At 40.1% G+C, this 22,312-nt stretch overlaps 2 protein-coding genes across 5 annotated transcripts; both read right to left on the bottom strand.

The window, feature by feature from the left end:
- Window positions 1-4,042: 4,042 nt before the first annotated feature.
- lats1 (large tumor suppressor kinase 1) lies at window positions 4,043-14,263 on the bottom strand. Of its 4 annotated transcripts, XM_049590043.1 has the most exons (9): window positions 14,064-14,263; window positions 13,506-13,560; window positions 12,772-13,227; window positions 11,506-11,623; window positions 9,375-10,834; window positions 7,875-8,457; window positions 7,350-7,532; window positions 7,128-7,234; window positions 4,043-7,045 (listed from the first exon to the last, which is right to left on the bottom strand). In XM_049590043.1, the coding sequence occupies exons 3-9, from the start codon at window positions 13,117-13,119 to the stop codon at window positions 6,533-6,535; spliced, it is 3,312 nt and encodes a 1,103-aa protein (XP_049446000.1). In that variant the 5' UTR covers window positions 13,120-13,227; window positions 13,506-13,560; window positions 14,064-14,263; the 3' UTR covers window positions 4,043-6,532. The 4 variants fall into 4 exon arrangements, 3 of the variants coding, with proteins under 3 accessions (XP_049446000.1, XP_049445998.1, XP_049445999.1); XM_049590041.1 differs by lacking the exon at window positions 13,506-13,560 and having other exon boundaries at window positions 12,772-13,230; XM_049590042.1 differs by lacking the exon at window positions 13,506-13,560.
- Window positions 14,264-15,073: 810 nt separating this feature from the next.
- Window positions 15,074-20,412, bottom strand: nup43 (nucleoporin 43). Its single transcript, XM_049589945.1, has 8 exons — window positions 20,190-20,412; window positions 19,637-19,759; window positions 19,212-19,289; window positions 18,565-18,727; window positions 18,275-18,410; window positions 18,025-18,176; window positions 17,815-17,931; window positions 15,074-15,627 (listed from the first exon to the last, which is right to left on the bottom strand). Exons 1-8 carry the CDS (start codon window positions 20,307-20,309, stop codon window positions 15,398-15,400), a joined length of 1,119 nt encoding a protein of 372 aa, XP_049445902.1. The 5' UTR covers window positions 20,310-20,412; the 3' UTR covers window positions 15,074-15,397.
- Between the last annotated feature and the right edge of the window lie 1,900 nt (window positions 20,413-22,312).

The following is a 22,312-nucleotide window of genomic DNA, read 5'->3' as shown; positions in this document are numbered from 1 at the left end:
TTGTGTAACGTTTGCCACTGGGTAACTGTGGGCGGGAGGTACCGAAGTTCTCTTTGGAAATTCAAACAGTTTTGCAGATCCATTAAAAATAAGCTTGTTTAAGTTAACTTGTTTGTCCTCAATGATGTGCAGTGTGGAGTTTCATGTGTCCACTCATGTCTGCTGTTTACATTCAGTAGATTTTTCTTTTAACAAGTGAGATTTGGGAAGTTTTTGACCTGAAAAGGAGCCAAGTAGTCAAGAAAAGTGAAAATGGGGCGACTGACTCATTTTAGATCTGAAGTTAAAGGTCAGAAATTTCCCACTTTGTATGAAATCAAACTTCGACTCCAGCGCTTGATTTATGGTACTAGTTAAGAAACTGGGGCTGGTTGTACAAAATACCTTAAGTTAAGGTACCCTAGTTGAGGTGTCTTCAAAATAAAATCAGTTGCACAAAAGACCCTTAAGTCTTCTGCTTAAGGTTTCCTTAAAATGTTCACTTGAGTTTTATGGTTTTCTCCCTGTCTTGGTCTTATAATTAAGGAATCCCCAGACCATTGCACAAAAGACCTTAGCAACCAAAGCAATATAAAAAAGGAAAAACAAAGTCTTAGTTAAGGTTTTCTCAAAATAAAATTGATTGCACAAAACATCCTTAAGTCTTCTCGTCAAGATCTCCTTAAAATGCTAAGTATTGATGGTTTTCTCCGTGTCTTGGTCTTACACTTAAGGAATCCTTAGACCATTGCACGAAAAACCTTAGCATCCAAAGCAAGGTAAAAAAGAAAAAAAAAAGTCTTAGTTAAGGTTTCCTCAAAATTAAATCGGTTGCACAAAACTCCCTTAAGTTTTCTCCTTTTCCTTAAAATGTTCACCTAATTATGGTTTTCTCCTTGTCTTGGTCTTGTACTTAAGGAATCCCTAGACCGTTGCACAAAAGATTTAAGCAACCAAAGCAAGGTGAGAAAGCTGTAGTTATGTTTTCTTAAAAATAAAATTGATTGTTCAAAACACCTTAAGTCTTCTCCTTAAGGTTTCCTAAAAATGTTCACTGAAGAATTTATGGTTTTCTCCTTGTCTTTATCTTACACTTAATGAATCCTTAGACCATTGCACAAAAGACCTTAGCAACCAGACCAAGGTAAAAAAGAAAAAATAAAAGTCTTAGTTAAGGTGTCCTCAAAATAAAATCGGTTGCGCAAAACACCCTTAAGTCTTCTCCTTATGGTTTCCTTAAAATGTTCACCTAATTATTTATGGTTTTCTTCTTGTCTTGGTCTTGTACTTAAGGAATCCCCAGACCATTGCACAAAACACCGTAGCAACCAAAGCAAGATAAAAAAAACAAAACTTAGGGTACCTCTGACTCCTACATCTTAACTGCAACATGACCAAGTTTATGCTGAACTAACACACCCTGAGAAGAGGTTCTGCGACCAGAAGAAGCCAATGGATGCACTTTTGATTTTACACTTTAGATTTGACTGACTTAATTTTCGTTGCAGTGTCTTCCTACAGTTGTTTTCTGTTTTCTGGTATTTGGGGATCTAATTTGCTTTGCAGTATGTGCCTTCTATGATTTACGCTCCTCCAGAAGTATAATCTTTTCCACCTATGACAAATATGGTTTTCTTGTCTTCTTTTCTTCTGCCATTTTTTCCACTATCTAACTATAAACCAACTCTGTGAGACGGTAACAGGCATCACAAGCATGAGTCCAAGCAAACAATCTCCATGGAAACTATAACTGCTGTGGAATATCTTTCAAGGCAGTGAGTGAGTTAACATTTTTCCCTAACTAAGGAAACCTTTTAAGGGATTCTGTGCAACTGTGTAAGTCCCTCAGCTAAGGAGAAATTAGGTGTCATGCTTAAGGAGAAAACTTAAGGTGTTTTGTGCAACTGGTTCCTGGTCCTCAGTATCGTCCTTGTACTTGGACTCTTCTGCTGATTTTCAGGTCACAGTTTGAAACATTTGTTGATCTTTGACTTGAAAAATCGACTCAGAAACGTCCAGCGACTTGGACTTTTTCACTGCAGACATTTTGACTTAACATAGGTGGAACAGCACAGGTGTAATCAATAACTAATAATGGGTCCCTTGCATTGTAGGAGTCAGAATAAACTGTAGCAGTGAGCTGGCATGAGCACCCAGGACCCTGGCACAGACTGACAATAGTGGAGTGCAGCCAGTATTAATGTCATTAATCATTAATTACATCAGTGCTTGTCCAGCCTGATAATCAGACTGACTTGGCTTTTTATGCAAATTCAGTTTTAGTTTATCATCAGTGACGTGGTTGAGTATGAGAAATTGAAAGTTACTAATATGGTGAAAATGGAGTCTCGTCATGCTGTTAGGGCCAGCTCTGTGGAAAACCACTGATACACCAGAGAAAAATGTTTCCAGATAAAAAAGTCTAATAGTGTCGAACAGATGGGTCTCAAGAGGAACTTATTTTAATGTTGTACCTTTAATCCTCTTTGCTCTTATTTAAAGCAGACGAAGAATACTGTAACATGTTTGTCAGGTAGAAACATTTGCATTGCCTCAAGGTCAGATCATCACCTTGTTTAGGGTAAACTAGGAGGGAAAGAAAACGAGTTTATCTGTAAGTAGAATTATACAGAAGTTAAAAACAACAAAACCATGTTGGGACTTTGCTCAACTGTCTGTACAACAATCAGCTGTAAACAGTAGAGTGACCAGTACAATCTGTGTCAGGAAACTTGTATTTGTCAGGCTGGAGAATGGGGTTATACAGTACATCTTTGGAAAATGTTCAATATTAGAAGATACACATATTTATAATATACTGATGTGTCCAATAGGACCTTAGTATTGGGACACAGGATGGTGCATTGGTGGTTATATACAGTAGGTGTCCACTGACAGGATAACTTAACCTGTCTTTGTGTGGCGCCCTCTGGTGGCTACAGGTCATACAAAGAGCCTTTAGCTGTTGTTCTAATATTCAAGTTGTGAACACATTGTTAGCCAGTCATTTCATGTTGACCAAATTCTCTTATCTCTATGACAACATTATTGCCTCTCATGGTTGCAGTATCCAGGAAGTTACTCATATGTTTTACCCAATAACTGACCAATGACTCATTCACAAAGGTGTTTTTTTTTCCTGAAGGGTACAGAGCTTTCTTTAATTAATGCCCCAATTGTCCCCAATACACTTGTTTTCCCTTTTATAGCAGTAAGTAAGTCCCCTCTAACAACATGGGTATCTGCATCTATAGTTTAACACCTTTGATACTTCAGAGCCTTAAAACATGATATATCAACCAAATTTCCAGAGCATTAAGTGGTGATTTTAAGATTTGGTAAGTGTGATTAGCTGTGTGTCACCAAGGTATGAACGGAGAAGCCAGCTCTGCTCAATCTGTCTACACTGCAGTGATTGAATTAGTGTTTGGTTTTAGTAAGCATACATTAATGATTTATACACACAAAATATGAAAACAGTTTTCTTACGAGGAATGTTTGGTGCTACTTGAACATTTACCTCGGTGGTTCCCAGCCTTTCATCTCGTTTAGGTGACATTTTATGGATTTAATGCATAACATTAACAGTACAGAACTGATGAAAAACTGTACAAGTGGTGGACACACTAACAGTAGGAAGTTTGGATTTGATGAGAGGTATGGGTATTTTTTAATGTTTTTATGTTAAATGAGAATCTCAGCTTTAGAAATAACGATTTCAATTTTTTTTTCTACAGAAATGAATGCAATACTGAGATATATACATACAGATTATATATAATTTAGGTTTTCTTACACCGAAAAATCAATTAGGTCTCGTGATCCCTCATGGTGACCCTTAGTAGGGGTCGGGCCATCTAGGTTGGGAACCAGTGATTTACCTAACAAAATCCATCTTGATTTAATTTCTAGCTATTTCAATAAATTATCAATAATTCAAGAAATCTTTTATTTTTAAGTAAAAATGTAAAACACTCCTCAGTTCTATCTTTTCAGTTACCTTTCTCACAGCAGTCAGTCATAGGAGGGAAAGCACAGGTGTCACTAATGACACTAACGATGGCCGTGTTGTGTTCAAGTGCTCTTCTGAGAGTGACAGAGACCTAAAATCAAAGCAGCTAAATGGAATTCAGCCATCATTAATGTGATTATTTACACCTGTGCTTTTCCTACTGTGACGAATCAAAGTGTCGTCCATGAAAAAAGACTGCCGTGAGACTTGGCTGCTTTGTCTTATATGATATGAAACTAAATGTTTTTGTGGTGTTTTGCACCATTGCTCCAACATAAGACATTTAAAGGTATTATCTTAGGCTTCTGTAATTCTTTTTGACCTGCAAAAATTAATCGTTTAGTTGTTGACTGTTAAAGTAATTGCCAGTAATTTCTTAAGCAAAAAAATATTTGATTCTAGGTTCTTAAATGTAAATATTTTCTGGTTTCTTTCCGCCTCCAAACTGACTATTTTTAGGTTGTGAACGAATCAAGACATTTGAGGACATAATCTTGAACTTTGATCAACATTTTTCACCATTTTTTGGACATTTTACAGACCAAACGAATTGATTCATAGAGAAAATAATCATTAGTTGCAGCCATACATTTTTTGGAATAATAGATAATGAAAATACTTCAGTTGCAGCCCCAATCTAAATCCCCAGTCCAGCCGTCTGTTATAATACTACTAATAATACGACACGGTTGGTGTGCATAGAAACATGTTTTGTTCTTTACATTCTTTATTTATCACCCTCTCCCCTGTACCCAACCTGCCGGAGCAACAATGTACACAAAAATAAAATTCTCTCACTTACAATGAAAACACAAAACCAGTGCAGAATGCCAGTGGTCACCATGAAGTCCATAACTACATTCAGAGATCTTTTCCTAAACACAAAGAAAAAGTACAGCGGGTTACAAAGTCATTGTGATATGTGATGGAGAGCAGCTCTCTCCACCGTCAGTCCATCGATCCAGTTTTTCTTATTTTAAAATCAGTACAGAAACATGATAAAGTCAACACAACAGTCAGCTGTAGTGATCTGGAAGACAGGAAGTAAGACAGGAACTGGGTTTTAAGCTATAAGAGTGGGATGAGTGCTACATGAAGTGGTGAGGTGCCTAGAAGCTGGTTGATAGTGTTAATAATGACACAAACTCATTTCACAGTCTTGTGATCGATATTTTCTACATGTGGGTTGTTGCAAAAAATAAAAATTAAAACCCACCTATTTAGTGCTTTGGTTGAGAGACGAGCATGAAGTCTGAATGGCGTTGTAAGAAGTTCAGTTAAACAAATATAATTAAATCTATTCAGAGTCCTGTGAGTTAGTGTTTGTAGGTATTTCGGGGTGTATGAGAAACTGAAAAGCACACGACATCACAACAGAAGGCAGCAGTAGTGGACACTGACGAGGGCCTGCCCTAAGAAAACAAAAAATCAGCCGACAGGGAGAAGAAAAATATTTACATCAACTGTATACAAGTTAATTTATAAATACATTTTTTAGGTATAAATTAGAAAAATAAAACAAAAACCTACTGTAGTTCAATCAGCTACTGCTACTCTCATTTTTTAAATGCCAGTCTGATTATTAACCCTCTTTATATTTGGTGAAAGATTTAAAAAAAAAAAAAATCAAAAAAGGCACAGCAATGAATAATTAGAGCAATTTATCCCTGCAAATTTCTATGAGTCACGACACTAAATCCCCAATTGCAACAGACATTAAAATATAAATTAAGACATTTTTTTCTTTTTAACCGATAAATGTAATTCCAACGACAAAAAATTCCCACACTCAAACAGCATCTACTCTAGTGTCACCAGTTACAACTTTCTTAAATAAATTAAGGCTTTAAGGGGAGTTTGCGATAAGTTGTCGAAGAGAGAGCACCTGATTTTATTCTGCTTTCTGTTCCTCTGGCAGCAGACATCGTATAATGTACCTTTTACATGTTGAAGGAGATATTTTGGGAAAACATGCTCATTTGCAGAGTCAGATGAGTCTATCGATACAGCTCTGGTCAATATGAAGCTGGAGCTAACAGCTAGTTAGCTTAGCTTAGCATAAACACTGGAAGCGAGGGAAAACAATTAGCCTGGCTCTGTCCAAAGGTAAAAAAATCTACCAAGCAGAACCTCCCTGCTCGCTGTAGCTTCATATTTATCGTACAAACATGGGAGTCAAATCTGTCTGAGAGTCTGTAACTCTTAGCAAGAAAATTAATATGCATGTTTCCCAAAATGCCAAACTATTCCTTTAATTTGTAGTGTGAACATATCTGGCATCAACATGCGTATTGAGTGATCTGATCAAAAGTGCTAGGATCACTGTTAAGCATGTTAGTACCAGGTGTAAACAGGCTCTTAGAGTTTCGATATCAAAGTCTGTTAATGTGCTGCAGAGCATTCTGACTGCTCCTACAAACATACTTTCCTATGTTGGAGGATTTAAACGCCGTACCGTTGCGTTCCCCTTCTCACACACACACACACACAAACAACCTCCACAAACTCGTTATGTACAAGCAGCTCAGCTGGACCCAGGTGCTACACATAGACCAGGTCTCGGCCCTGAGTCGCTGAGCTACCCGCCGCCTCCTGCACCGAGCCCTCTGAGTCCGCCTCGTCCCCGTTGTAACCCTCGTACTCGATGGGTTTGGGGCAGCTGTACGGGTGGCCGTTGTCGTCGAAGAAGCGGCGGAAGGTGAACTCGTAGAAGGCGTGCTCGGGGTGCTTGCCGTTGCGGAACCAGCCGTTGAGGGTGTCGTTGAGGTTGTCTTCGCCGTCGCTGTCGCTGCTCCAGAGTTTATCCGGGTCCACGGGGTCGAAGTTAGAGGTGTCAGTGGAGTGAGCGATGGTGGGGACGTACGGTGCCGCCTGCTGCCGCAGGTCGCTGGAGAAGTCGATGGTCCTGAAGAAAGGATGAGCTTTGATTTCGTCTGCGCCGTTCTTGCCGAGGCGGTCCTCGGGGCTGCGGCACAATTTGATGATGAGGTCCGACGCCTCGGGGCTGAGCTTGGCTGGTGGGGGAATGTGCAGCATGCTCTTCCAGTTTATCACCTGGCGTTCGACAGCGGAAATGACAATAAGAAACAATGTGGTCTATAGAGGCATTACGTTTCACGGCGGGTGCTTCACATACCTTCATCTGTGTCTCCAGGGGCGTGGTCGCTAGGAAGGGAGGCTGTCCGACAACCATCTCATACAAGATGACACCAACACTCCACCAATCACAGAGCTGGGTGTATCCTGGAGGAGATAAAAGACATGTTTACACTGCAACAACATCTCTTAGGAAAGTTTTAAAGCTTGAAAAATTAAAAGTCAGTTCCACAGTATATCCTCTAGCTGTGGTCCACTGTACCTGTTCGGAGCAGCACTTCTGGTGCTATATAGTTTGGCGTCCCCACCAGTGAATGTGCCAAACACCGCTGGTGTTGCCGGGCCTTTCTCCTCTCCAGAGGCTTCAGGCGGTCTGTACAGCGGCAGTTGGCCGGGTCTTCCCATTCCTTACTAAAGTCCATGCTGTCCTGCCTCACATGGTCACCTGGAGAAACACCACACAGTACATCACTCACTGATTAGCTGCCAGGTACCTGTGTCTCAGTGTGTCTGGTGAAGGGAACCAAGAATCTGGTTTTCTTAAAGGCAATAGCTGGTTTTAGGACTAAAACGGACAATAGTCAAATATCTTATAACTTTCAAGCAGAAAGTTCAGGTGCAGAGAAATGTATTCTTGGCAGGTTGGAGCTCCAAACCAATTAAACAAAGCTGTTGGTCTGCACTATTAATGTTTAGTCCATCGATTTCACTACAGGCTTTTCTATAGATCAGAACAGAAATTAATATTTTGGTTGAACTGTTAGATATTAAAAAAAGTGACACCCACCACTCTGGTAATACTTGGAGTCGTGCGTCCAGCGGAAGCCAGTGCAAAGGCCGAAGTCCGTCAACTTTATGTGTCCGTCCCGGTCTATGAGGATGTTATCAGGCTTGATGTCTCGGTGGATGAAGCCCATCTTGTGGACGCTCTCCACGGCGCAGGTGAGCTCTGCGATATAAAACTGGGCCAGCTCTTCTTTGAAGATGCCGAGCCGGATGAGAAGGCTCATCATGTCTCCTCCGGGGATGTACTCCATGACGAAGTACAGGTTGTCCCTGTCTTGGAAAGAGTAGTAGAGACGCACGACCCACTCGTTGTCGGCCTCGGCCAGGATGTCTCTCTCGGCCTTGACGTGGGCCACCTGGTTCCTCAGCAGCACGTCCTTCTTGCGGAGTGTCTTCATGGCGTACAGCGCTCCTGTGTCCTCTTTCCTGGCCAAGCACACCTCGCCGAAGGCTCCAATTCCGAGGGTCTTGATTCGTTTGAACATGGATTTATCCATCTTGGCTCGCTTTAGCCGGATGTAGTTGGACTCTTTCTGGCAGAGCATCATGCGCATCTGCTCCTGAGCTTCTGAAGACAAACCCACCTGAGCACAGGACAGATTCAAAGTGACTTCATGGCCCACATGATCTCAAAATGGCTCACTAACGTCACATAAAAACACACATGTAGTCCTGGTTAGTTTAAACTGGCATCAAGGGAATCAACTTAAGAAAACCAGTGCAAAATGCATTTAAATAAGTGCAAGGGTTGGGCGATATGACGGTATACACCATGCTTAATAGAAAATGTGTCCACTTGTATATATTTGGCAATACCATTTCTACCACAGGAGCTATTGAGGGCAGGCTAAGTGGCAAATCAGGGCTGGATTCTCACGTGATCTTGTGATTAACGCATGATCTCGTGAATCCAGCTGCCACATGATAACCTGGCTTGGACAGACACAGAGGACAGAGTGATGTTGATGATGATGGGAATACAGGAACTCGAACTCAAATAATTGCTCCGAGGAAACTTGTAGTCTTACTGTTTCGCGTCAATCGCCCACCCTAAGTGCAAACATACTGTGTTAATCATGACTTTAATCCAAAACAAAGATGCACGAGCTGTGACGTGAGTGCACTGGAGTGGCATGCATTTCCTTCAGCCACTGGGGCCGACATGCTGCATGTAAGACATTCAAAATACAACTCTCAACAACAGCTTACTTGTATAACTGACGTGAGTGGACTATTCTGTGTCACAGGACAGCAGAGATACCTTTACCTTTTTACATCAGCTGTTAGTGACAGCAAGGAGAGAAAAGAAGAGAAAGAACAGCTAAGAAAAACAGAACAGCATGAAAAAGACATACATAATACTGTGATGACAAGATAGCAGGGAAGGAAGTTTGGAAAGCGAGAAAGGTATTCCCAAATAGCAGAAAGTGAAATTGATTCATTTATAACTACAGTGAATTCATTAAGAAAATTATGTAACTACGCTTGTTGATGTTCTCACCCTTTGCATCTCACTTTCCAGCTGTTTTCTTCTCCTAATCCTCTGCTGATGGTTCTTTAGGATGTTCTCCACATGCTGCTCCATGAAGAACTTAAAGGCCTGGGGAGAGTACAGTGCGATTCTTCCAGATTCCCCTCTCCGCTCTTCGTCTTTCTTGTTGCGGCGGACAGGAACAGGCGATGTCGTGATTTGCTTCTTCTCCTTCTCCGTCGCTGCCGTGCTTTCAGGGCTTTCCGTCATCTTGTCTCGGGAGCTGTCACTGCCGCCGCTCTCCTCCTCGGCGGGCTCCTCTCTGCCTGTGCCGAGCTTATTGGCCCCTGGATCGTAGGCAGGGGGGCAGGGTGCAGCCTGCTGCTGAAGGAGATGCTTAGGATAGGGTGGAGGGGGGCCCTGGTAGCTGGGGACTTCTGCTACAATGGGAATCTGAGGCACAGGGGCTGGGGGTTCTGGGTAAGCAGGTGCAGCTGGAGGCGGTGGAGGCTGCTGCATCCACGGAGGGTGTGTGGGAGCGACAGCAGTGTGTAACTCGGGCTTCTGGACACGCATGCTTTTGACCGGCTGCAGGATGGGAGCCTGGGTAATGGCGGTGACCGTGGTGGCAGAGGGCTGGGAACTGGATTGGTGGGCCTGTCTGCTGTTTAGCTGGTGGTTGTTGAAGGAATTAGAGCGCACCGGCACGTTGTGCTGCCAAGATGGGGACAGATCCTGGTTGCTGCTGTTGCCAGAGGAAGATTGGGACTGGTTGGGGTTCAGAGGAGCCTGGGACCAGGACTGAGGAGGACCTAGGTTGTACATGTCAAGGTTGTGACTGTTCCGGTTGGGAACCATCATGGACTGAGGGATGTTTCCACCATTGACGTAAGAGGGAGAGGATGCAGGTCCTCCTGACTGCATCTGCTGGTCAGTGGGACTGTGCCGGCTGCTCTGGTTAACCGGGTACGGAGGAGGAGGTTGTCTGCTGCCCCCCGTCATGTAGTCAGACTGAGGGGAGCCATTCTGAGACCAGCTGGGGGGAAAGGTGAACTTATTCCCCCCAGAGCTCTGCATTATGATGGGCTGGTGGCCAACAGGCACTGGGCTGATCCCACGCTGATTCTGAGGCGCTGACGACTGGTACCCATCAGGCCAGTTCCCCTGGGGTACTGGAGAGATGCGAGGCACAAGGTAGTCCATGTTGCCGGAGTAGCGCTTGGTTGATGGGTTGCTGTCCCAGGAAGATGTGGGAGGCATGGCACCACGGTTTGGCGGAGGTGTAACACTGCGCACCTGAGGCGGCAGTGGAGGATTGACTCTCTGGCTGTTAGCGGGGTGACCCTGTGGGAAGGCGGGAGGTGGTCCAGGGCTGTCTGAGCGGTACATCATTCCATCCACCATGAGAGGAACATGTCGAGGAGCCAAAGACTCCTTAGAGCCTTTCCAGCTCGGCCGCCTCAGCACAGCCTGCTGGATATGAGAAGGTCCTATCGACACACACACACAAAAATACAATCAAGTACCTGTAGCACTTGTGGCACTACATCCTTGTAGCTGAAGTAATTAAAAATATCTGTCTGAAACTGGGACTAAAAGATAAAGATCTAAATAATTGTCACAGCTGAACAGTTACACTGTGTGAAATATGTACATTTGCATTCACACATAGCAACAGTGTGCTCTCTTGCCCCAGAGTTCACAAGACTCTAAGATGCTAATTAACTTGGTACATACAATGTTATTAAATCCAATATGAATGATAGCTAAAACTACTAGACCCAAGGCTGTATAACATGGCTTGTCTTCACATACACTCAACATGAATATTTCTTTACATCCTGTTTTGTTTTTTGTACACCTTAATAAAGATGCATAACTCCAAAAAATACTTGTTTATACCGTACTAACATATCACATTACATGTCTTTCCTTGAATGCACTATTACCGTCATTATGTATGATAACAAAAACCTAACTTCCAGTCAACCTCTTCCATTACGCGATGCAGTGACTCATTCTCTTTATATCATCATGCATTGTCTTTTTTTTCCAAGCAAATGTCCCAAATCCTGCGAACAATATCAAGGCTGAATGAGCACGTCTGGCTGGAAAATAAAAGATGAAACCTGGTGTTTAGTCCCAGCAGACAGTTACGTACCTGGGGCTTTTAGACCAGTAGTGTTGGGGTTGGCAACAGCCATCTGTTCTCTCATGGGGTCCTGGTAGCTCACCTTACCCGTGTAGTCTATAACTGCCCCCATACTGCGACTGTTGCTCTGTTTACAAGGAAAAAAAAAAATAAATAAATAAAATAAAAAATATATATATATATATATATATATAATTTAGCAGTTGTGCAATCCAAGTGTGACAAGATGCAGATGAACTGATTACGTTGCTTAACAGTTCATACATAATTACACTCTTCAAAAGCCATATATGTGAACTAGAGGTGCAAACAATTAGTCATTACTGATTAATCTGCACATTATTTCTTGATTAGTTAATTAATCATGCAGTCTATAATGTCAGAAAGCTGGGAAAAATGTTCATGACAATTTCCAAGGCCCTATTTTATCCATCCAACAGTCCAAAGGAATTAAGTTTAGAATAATATAAAACAGAAAAAAGCAGCAAATCCTTACATTGTAGATGCTGTAATTAGATAGTGTTTGAAGGTTTTGCTGATTAAAAAAACCTCATCAATCACCAAAACAGTTGCAGAACAGTATTGTCATGATGCTTTAATTCCAACTTAATACAATATCTTGAAAAATATCAATATTAGATTATATTTTCTTAATAATCTAATCTTTTTTTAAATCAAAAGATACATATAACAAGGCTATAACAAAAGAAAGACAACTTTTCTTTTTGGTTGGTGGCACAGAACAGCAGATTGATTTTAGTAAATATTAACAACGTGAGAAAGTGAGAAAACACAGCAGGTACGGGAGTATCTCTACTATGGAAAATGAGTATTGAAACTGTTTCAAATATTCAGATTTTATATGCATCAATCAAATAATAACCCTGACAACACTACTGCAGAATAACTAAACTAATTAAATAAATGATTAATTGTTGCAACTCTGAAAAAGGACTGTTTCTTTCCCAAACAGTTTAATTCTTACACTAACTTACAACTAAATACTGCACTGCATTCTGCACCTCTTCATACCTGGACTGCACACACTGTCTCAAAACAAGTGGCAACTGCCAACTGAAAAACTACCTTCGCATTGTCACCCACACAGGCTTGCCATTCCACTTTGCATACTTTTCATTTTTCAAATAATTCTCCAGTAAACTAAGTGCACCGAATGATTATTCTCTATTACAGAGTTATGTTCAGAATGAAATTCCTGCACAGTCTTTCACAACAACCTGTTTCTGTGACAAATAAAACACGGAAACATCTCACCTCGTCAAAGCCAGCGCAGGGGGGTTCCAGCAACATGTGTTTGTTCACCTCAGGGCCTGAAGTGCTGGGCTCGTTGGCAAAAGGCAACAAGGATTTGCGGATCTCCTGTAAGGCCTTGTGATAGGGGTGTTTGGGGTTGCTGCTGCGCCCCTGTTGCCTCGGGTCCTCCGGAGGCATTTTTCCAGCTCCTCCGATGTCCACTTTAGGTGGGTCCGAGGGTTTGGACAAGTTGCGCAGGCTGTTCCGTATTTCCTGCAGCATCTGTTGGCTGTTGCCACTGTAGTTGCTGGTGGGGAAAGTTTTGGGTCTCATCTGTCTGTATCCTTCGGGTTTCTCTCCTCTCTTCATGTAAGAGCATGTATGATGACGATGAAGGGGATGAAGAGGATGTCACTCAGTCCAGGGTTGCAGCACAGGGTAGCAGGTGTCTCTGATGTCTGCTTTCACATCTGCATGCTGCTGAAAGAAATGTGTTGTGAGAAAGCATCCAGCACACATGCCATGTTACCAAACAGGTTGGGCAAAACGGATTTAGAAAGTACTAATTACCTGATGCTGTCAGATAAACATTAGCTATGTGAAGATTACTTCAGATTACTATTATTATTACTCTATTATTAGATCACTATCACTTTATATTTATTTACACTACCTGTATTTAATTTTACACTACTTAGATTTATATTTTTTCTGTTATTGCACTCAAGGTTTGTTATTATACTTTATGTTTGTACCTTGTCTTGTGTACATTCGTTAATGGTTTGTGTCCTCCTCTATGTACACACTGCACTGTAGAGATGGATGACAACAAAGTATGTCTTATTATTATGAAGCAGACTGTCAGATTTAGGGATTAATATGAACCCATAGCTGAAAAAGATTTGACTACCATTTAACTTTAAGCCAAACTCGTCGTTCAAAGCCTGGAGGTATTGAAACGTGCCTCACAAGTAAAACTATTCCTTCACAAAACAAGAGCCCGTCCACTTGCTAGCGTCGTTAGCAGCTCAGGCTAACAGAGCGCTACGATAACACTAATACAGTTGCATTAAGTCTTGTAAAATTAACCAATAAAGTTATTTGTCACTTTCGCCTGAATATCTCCAACACATAGCGACAAATGAGCTGCAACTGGGGTTATCACATTTGCACTTTGCATAAAACCAAACGGCGCAGCAGTTCCTCCGCGGCCTGTGTGTTAAAGGCATCCATTTGCTGCTAGGCTAATAGCTGCTAGCTCGGAACACAACTGGCAACAGTTAGTTAGCAGTTAGCCGCGGATCACAACTTACCAGTGACAGTAGCCGCCGCTTTCCTCGATACTTGTCCTATTTTGACAGCGAACGATATTTCCTTGACCCCTTTTCGGCGACAAGGACGCGATTTTAACTTAAAATGTCCTTGTTGTGACAAGCTGGCTTGTTCCTAGTCGCGTTGAATTCCTGGGATGTCTGAATGACAAGTACAACAGCAACAAGATATGAAGAAGAAACGCAACGCACTTCCGGTTAGTGAAGATTTCACAATAAAAGTCTTTTAGTTTAAGGTTCTATTTAAATCCTGCAAACAAAAACAGAACTATCTTTAAGATACGCTAATTTTTAAACCAGTCTTATATTTAAACGACTAACACTTGTGCTGTGGCTGCATGCTTACTATTTTAAGAAGGCTAATTATTTGTAGAAGGCTCATATTCATCTGTTCAAGTTCACTCTACATATAGAAACGACATATCCTGTTCAAGTCACATTAAAAAAATCATACATAAAACAGCTGTGCACAATCATAGACATCCATAAATAATGTCACTCTATAACACGTAATTATTAGTTGCAATCCACACAAATTTAAAAAAAACAAAAGTGCAAAAAATGGTTTAAAAAAAAAAGCATTAATTGCAAAAAAAAAATATATAAATCCGTGGCGTCTGTTTTATTTTAAATAGGATCATCTCAGTCACAATCAGCGCCATTTAACCGAGATTGCATGTAAAATTTGTTTTTCACATCATGTCAGATCTTTATTTTCAATGACACACCGGAAGCACAATTAGAGAGCTGTTAGGTGAAGATCGGGAGACTTTACCTAAATTTCCCGGATGAAGCTTGATTTTTATTTTTTTTTTGTTTGTATGTTTGTACCTTTTCCCATCATCCTTCACTTCACCTTTGGACCACCTGTAGCTCCTGGACATCAACAGTAAAGATTTAATGTTTTAATTTGGGCAATGGAAACAACAACTACAAAGCCCTGAGCCCTACCTTGAATATTTCCTTGAACAAAAACGTAAATGGACTCATGACACATTTGTGTAAAGGTTTATTTCATTATTCATTTGTTTCAAAACATACAAAAGCACTCTAGAGCTGAAATACTCTGCTTGGAATGATACATAAACCTTGCTCACCTGATGACTCCATCCAGAAATGCACAAATATAATGTGTATGCAACATTATTTAACAGAAAAACACACAAGTAAAGACAAAATGTCAAAGTGCACTTGTGAGCACAGTATTTTGGGCACCATGTGTGATCAAATGAGACAATAAAACCTCTGTTGTGACTGAAACTAACACAAAATAAGCAGATCTTCATCCACGTCTTGTCCGTGCACTAACAGCTCTTTTAAACAGGGACCTGTCTGTTGACAAAAATGGCCTCTCCATCAGTCCCACACACGAGACATTGTCCAAGTACATCCAAACTGTTGACAGACAGCGTCTGGCTGGGGAGCATGTGAGTCGTCTCCACACGGCCTTTACTGGAGTCTCCGCTGAGCCAGGCGCTGATGAGGGACTGGTTCCCTCCGGCCGGGGCCATGGCACTGCGAGATATCATGCTGTTGTTCCTGCCACCTGGAAAATAATTATAAAACCATTATGATAACTGTATTATACATTATGTTGGTGTATAGTTTCATTAGTGTGGTGACATTTTAGCTCTTAGTAATCTGTGTCACACTGGCTGACTTAATCTTTTTGTGGTCGCTATGACAAACCCAAAGATAAAAGCCAGGTTTGTATGACTGACATATTACATACATACATACATACCCTATAATTAAGATTACAGTTTCTATCATATGACTGTGCTGTCATGTACAATTTTCAACCCTTGATGCAGCTTTTTGCAGATAAAATCTGATAACTGCGTCAGGGTTTTAGGAGGCCAGAGATCACTCCTGACAGCCTGAACTGGAAATACTAACATATTAACATCTTACAATTGTACTTAAAGCTCCAGTGTGTAGGATTTAGAGGCATTTAGTGGTGAGGTTGCAGAACTGAAACTTCTCCTGTGTGTCAAGCGTGTGGGAGAACTATAGTGGCCAACGAAAAAACGTGAGTGGCCCTAGTTAGAGCCAGTGTTTGGTTTGTCCGTTCTGAGCTACTGTAGAAACACTGCGGCCTCTGTGGAAGAGGACCTGCACTGTATGTATTTATAAATGGCTCATTCTAAGGTAACAAAAACCCCAATTTGAAAAAGAATTAGACATATCACAGGAAGACTGGCGTTCACTGTGAGAATTTGCCTGGAAGAACTTGATCCACTTCTTTGTCAATCCTTACATTAAGGGAAAACTATTCCAGTCACAACAGCAGTGCTGGAGACCGTGCAGACACACGAATGCCAATCACTCCCACATTTTTTTGGACGTGTCCAAAATCAAATATTTGGAGAAACATATGTTCAATTATAAAAAAGGAAATACCTATTTATGTCAAGGCCCTGAGCCTCCAAGCTTTAAACAATGGATGGACATAATCAAGGAGATCTTTATAATGGAAAAATGACTTTTTCTCTGAGGTCTCGAGGAGCAATATTCCTCAGAAAATGGGAGAATTGGACTGTCTTTATTTGAGAAACGTGTTTTGGCTAAACATCTAAAAACATTTTCAATTCTTTTCAGGTGATAATGAACTAATAAAAATGTAGTTGTAAATAATATATACCATTTCTACCAATAGATGCCCCTACACACTGGACCTCTGAGTACAGTACTTCAGTAAATGTACCTAATTAAAGTCCACCACTGAATTTCTAAAATTACATCAATATTTTAAACATTATCACTTTAACAGATGTAACCATCCAAATATGTTCATTGTATTTAATCTATTTCAAATGAGCTGCTGTAGGAATTATTTCTAAAACCACCGAATGAGTTAGCATTTTTTGCACCTCTGGATACCATGTCTCATTGTCAGTGGGTTTTTTTAATGGGTTTTGTTTAGATGCCTGAAATAACGTCTGTGATCAAAACATAAAATACATCAGTAAATACCTCACTTGTGAACTTTGAAGCTTTAATGGACCTTAAAAAGACGACTGCCAACAAGTGGCTAAATGCGCCTACAGAGCATCATCACGCTGAACATGGCTTTCCAGCTTCGCTGTAGTGGCGACATTGAAGACAGCAACTGTTGTGTAATTTTGTTGATAGCCTAACCTTAGCATTTTACTTCTGGTGATTGCATTTAGGCTTCAAACATCATAAAACTGGTGTTCATTTATGAAGATTATCTTGCTAAACAAAACCTGCGAGCATCATAACTTTTTGTGTGCCGCAGAGCTTATTTTCTGCAGGCTTTTGTCAAGGGAACCAGGGCGACATTAACTACCAGGCTGGCCTACAAAAAAAACATCATCACTGCAGCACTCTATTAGAAACAGAATAATTTCAGACACACTTTAGCGCAGTCTAACAACACTGCATGCAAGCATCATGTCAGAACTTTGAAAGAAAGACCAGGAATGATTCTAGAGGGGCTCTAGGTGATGCATCATATTTCCCGTCAGCCTTCACTTCAAACACCTATGAGGGAAGGAGCCCACTTGATGACCCCAGTCACACACCTGCATTTCATTATACAACTGGTGAACAATGTCAGTGTATGATGGTAAAAATTTGCTTTTATACTATGTCTCTTTTTCCAGTAAAATGCTGTTTATTGGCTGCATCTAGCATTTTTTTTTAAAAAACAGTGTTTGTCATTTTCCTGCTGACTAAACTGAATAACAGACAGAGTCATCTCACTTGCCTTGTAAGAAGGAGGGCATGTCTGAATGTCTCGAGGTCTCCCAGTGCAGCAGTGAACCGTCCTCTGAGCATGTGAACAGATGATCTGGGTTGGTTGGGTGAAAGTGGACTTCCCACACTGTACAGAAAGACAAAGAAAGACATCTTCCTTTAAATGACCACGTCAGGATTAATTGGTAAAGTGATTCATCTGCCCACAATAACATCTTACTTTCAGCAGAGTGTGCCTCCATCATTGAGAAGGGTGTGTTGCCTTGTCTCACATCCCAGACACAGAGCATGCCGTCCTGGCTTCCTGTGGCCACAATGTGTTGTTGGTTGGGATGTCTGTCCACACAGTGCAGAGGGACTCTATCGCCTGACCTGAGAATAAAACAATTTTAAGATATAAAATGCACCAAGCAAAGAACAGAACAGAAAAATAAACATTGTTTCGAAACGTTAATGTTAGGAGAACTTACAGGGAGAGAATCTGGGACGGTGAGTTGCTCTGTTGTCTGAGGTCCCACAGCTTGAGCTGGCCGATAGAGTTCACTGTCAAGATCTCTGTTGTCCTCAGGTAAGTCACAGCATGAATTGTACTGCTGTCTGCATTCTCTAGCAATGGTTAAACAAACAAACAAACAAACAAACAAACACGTTAGTCACATTATACTTTTCAACTCACTTGACCTGGAGATGCTATCATATACCAAGAACTGTACTTTTATGCATGTGTTAATGTGACATAATAGCTAAATTTTAATCTCACCTATGACTCGAATCACTCCCTCCTGGTCGGCTCTAAAGACGATGATCTTGCCATCTTCACCCACTGTAACGATTTCAGGACTGCTGCACACAACACCGGTGCAGGGAGCATTGTCACAAGGGTAACGATGCGCTCTCGGCCAGCGCTGAGAAACTGATATTGTCTGCAGTCAAGGCAGAAGACAATTAAGAATTTGAATATTTACCAAACCACAAGTATGTTATATATCCAGTTGAGCCATTTGTCCAACATTCACTTCCTTGAACTGCAACATATTTGCGCAGCTACTCTCTAGTTTGTTGTTGTGACTTTAGTCATGTTATATAAGGCTTATAAAGTAATAAATAACTTAACTGAGGACATGATGATCTGTAACTCTTATAAGCTTTTCACAAAAGGCAGATGGCCACAGAAATACAAGGCAATGGTTAAGCTAAGCAAGTCCACCTCCCAGTTATTTCTAGCTAAGAGACAGTCAAAAGTCTTTCTAGTCAGAATTAAAGGTATAGTATGCAGAGTGTTTGTGAACATGCTTGCCAGCCAAAGTGAAAGTAATAGCTGTATTTGCTGTATTTGTATCTGGACTGGTTTAGCTTACTGTATGTGAAACGTGTGGATCTGAAAGACATAACTCGGCCAGTGCGTACCTGATTGTTTTGATGGTGGCGGAAGATGGTGACTGCTCCAGTTGATGATGTTGTGACAATTCTGTCTTGGTCCAAAAACTGTAAAAACAAAATGAGGTGAAATTAGCCCTGGTGTTATACAGGAAGTATATTTATCTGATATTTATCACTCTTAATATAAGATCATGTTGTCCTGGCACACAAATAAGTACCATGCATTCAATTTGTTCTGTGCAACAAATACAATCAAAGTGAACAATTCATTTTATCATTTTGTACTATTATAAAAACAAGGCACCAAATTTAGTATGATTTTGTTCAGTGTAATCCTAAATTACAAGTGCCCATTTTAAATCACAGGCACAGCTGAAGAAACTTTAATATGCTTTACTTCAGTAGCACATATATGCTGGGAGATTGGCTTGGATTCCTATTGAGTGTCTTACTTGTAGGTCCAGAACATCTCCATCATGCTTGTGTTCACATAAAAGCTGTGGGTCTCCTTCAAATCCATCATCCATACCAGAACTTCCATGATTCCCAATGGACCAAAAGGAAATCTTGTTGTCCTGTAAGAGACACACCAAGGGTGAAGTAGGCCCAATCTGAACTCGTTTTAATCAGAACAATGTGAATCAAAGAAGACATAAGCAGAATACGATCGAACTAACAGTTAGTTCTATAACCACACATCTTTAATCAAATATTAGTCTCTCGATTTGGTGGGAATCAGCAGACATGTAGTTCAGGCTTTATGCCTTATTAATAAATATATTACTTTAACATGACATCCCTACAGCAAATATCTAATTTGTTCATGCACTGGCTGCATGCCGAAATGACACCTTACTATTAATAACACTTCTCAAGTCGTGTTTTGAAAGTTACAATACGTGTAAGCCCGCCGATAAGCAAAACTACAAACAATTCATACTTTTTTCGATAAGGTTTGGTTCGTATTAGTGTAACGTTTATGACATTAACTGACAACTTGCCCACCTCGTTATCCCACGAGCCAGTCGCAAAGATATCTGGTTGCTGCAGAGACGAGTGTGATACTGGTCTCCATCTGGTCTTACTGATTTTCTGGGACACGTACTTGGCGTTTATACTCTCCATTGAAACAGAGACAGTCTCACACGCTTTAAATTAAACTAACTACTGCCGGTGTTAGCTTAGCATTCACAGGGAGAGCAGGAGCTTACGCGCCTGCTACTTTGTACGTAACTACGGTGGCCCCGCGAGGTCAAACTTTGTTATCGGGCGACCGTTTACCATTAACCTTCATAGAGAAGGGTTTAGATAGCTACACCTGTAGTGTTTGAGGGTCAGATTTAGCCGTGTTTGAATTCTTTACCAAAGACTGAAAAATAAACACATTAGTAATAAATAAATAATCATAAAAAAGTTTTTTAAAAAACCCCAAACCATCACAATGAATCTATTTTATTGCGTATGTTGAATTAAAAAGGTAAACTTGATATAAGATGATGAGATGCTAATGACAAACAAAATATTTCCCCAAATAACTTTTTTGTATTTTTCTTTTTTTTTTTTTTTACACAAGTCCATAGGCTCTCTTGTCATGAAACATTATTTTATTACACAGTATTATTATACTATTATTAAAATAGGGTTTTATTGCTTTTATGTTCTGTTGTAGTGTTTGTTTTTCATGTTGATTTGGCCACATTTTCTTGGTATTTCTCTCCATAAACAACCCATCACTACTACAGAGAATATACTACCTAAATAATAAAAATGACTGAAATGTGTTTTATTGTATTTAACATAAACTGCTCTTTTTATAATGAATATGCAACAAAAGTTAATACCTATTTTGGCACTGTTCTCACACCAAGAGATTCTGGAAAGACCTTTGCAAAGACTTTACATAACCATGGGAAAATGTGATGTTTGGTCTTTTCTAACACCCCAAGTAAAGAAAACTAATATTTTTATAATATATTTGATGATGATATTGGAAAATGTTTTTACTCATAAATGTAAAATGTTTTTTGTTGTTTTCTTGAAGGATGTGAAGCAATATTTAAAAGTAAAACTATTCTCTAATTCGACAAAAAGGCTGCCAAGACACTCAATATCTGTATGTTTTGTTATATATTTTTTCTCTGATGTGACATACCCCTGGATTTTTTGTAACTGTATTTGTGTACTATCCCCTGCACACCAAATCTGTATTATGCCATTATGTTTTCCTGCAACACCAAAACACCTACTTCTCACATTATAAATTATACTTTAACAGTTTTTAATGCACCAATTTCAATATGTAGACAAACAATATCATCTGTCACTGCCAATATAAATCCCACAAGTTTTATATACAGTATAATGTATATACACATGCTGTACATAATCATCCAGTCCATGTATATATTCAGTACTTATTTCTTAGAACTATTTATGTAGGTTGAAGTCAGGGAGACTTTTTGGTAGATTACCAAGAAAACCACTTAAAACTCTGAAGATTAAGTGTTACTTTACAACTTGTTAGAGTTCTCTGCTAAATTTATATACAGGAAGTATGCCAAGTAAAATATTTCATAAACTTCGAACACATGGAAAACCTCTGCCTCACTCTGATGACATGTTCAGGTAAAATGGGGCATTCATGTTTGTTTTTTAAATGGTTAAATCCATCATCAGTTCAGTCATTAATTCATTAAATCATTAATATAAGGTAAGGTAAGGTATACTTTATTGTCCCATAGGGAAATTTGTTTTGGACTCAAAGGGTGGCACACATGAGCATGACTCATGATTTCATGGCACCTGGTAGCCTACAAACATGCTGGTTTCACTTCCGAAATATGTACCATTTGACCTGAATGCATTAAGTATTCAGTCAAAACCCTTTCTCATAAAAAGTAAAACGTATTGTGAAAATATTTAATCATTTCAATCATTTAATAAAATGCAACATAACCATTTTTGTTGTTATACCCTACTTGTCATAGCTGCAGTACTCATTATTATTATTTGACCCTTTGCTCTGCGCATACTTTTTGTCGCAGACCAGTAACAATGACTGTAACATGTAAAGCACATTTGTAGTAACAGTGATGTCATGTCTGTTTACTGGCTGCTAATATTTAAAG

The sequence above is a fragment of the Epinephelus fuscoguttatus genome, linkage group LG11 (genome assembly GCF_011397635.1).
Source record: "Epinephelus fuscoguttatus linkage group LG11, E.fuscoguttatus.final_Chr_v1".
NCBI lineage: Eukaryota > Metazoa > Chordata > Actinopteri > Perciformes > Serranidae > Epinephelus > Epinephelus fuscoguttatus.
This window is presented reverse-complemented; position numbering and strand designations above follow the sequence as displayed.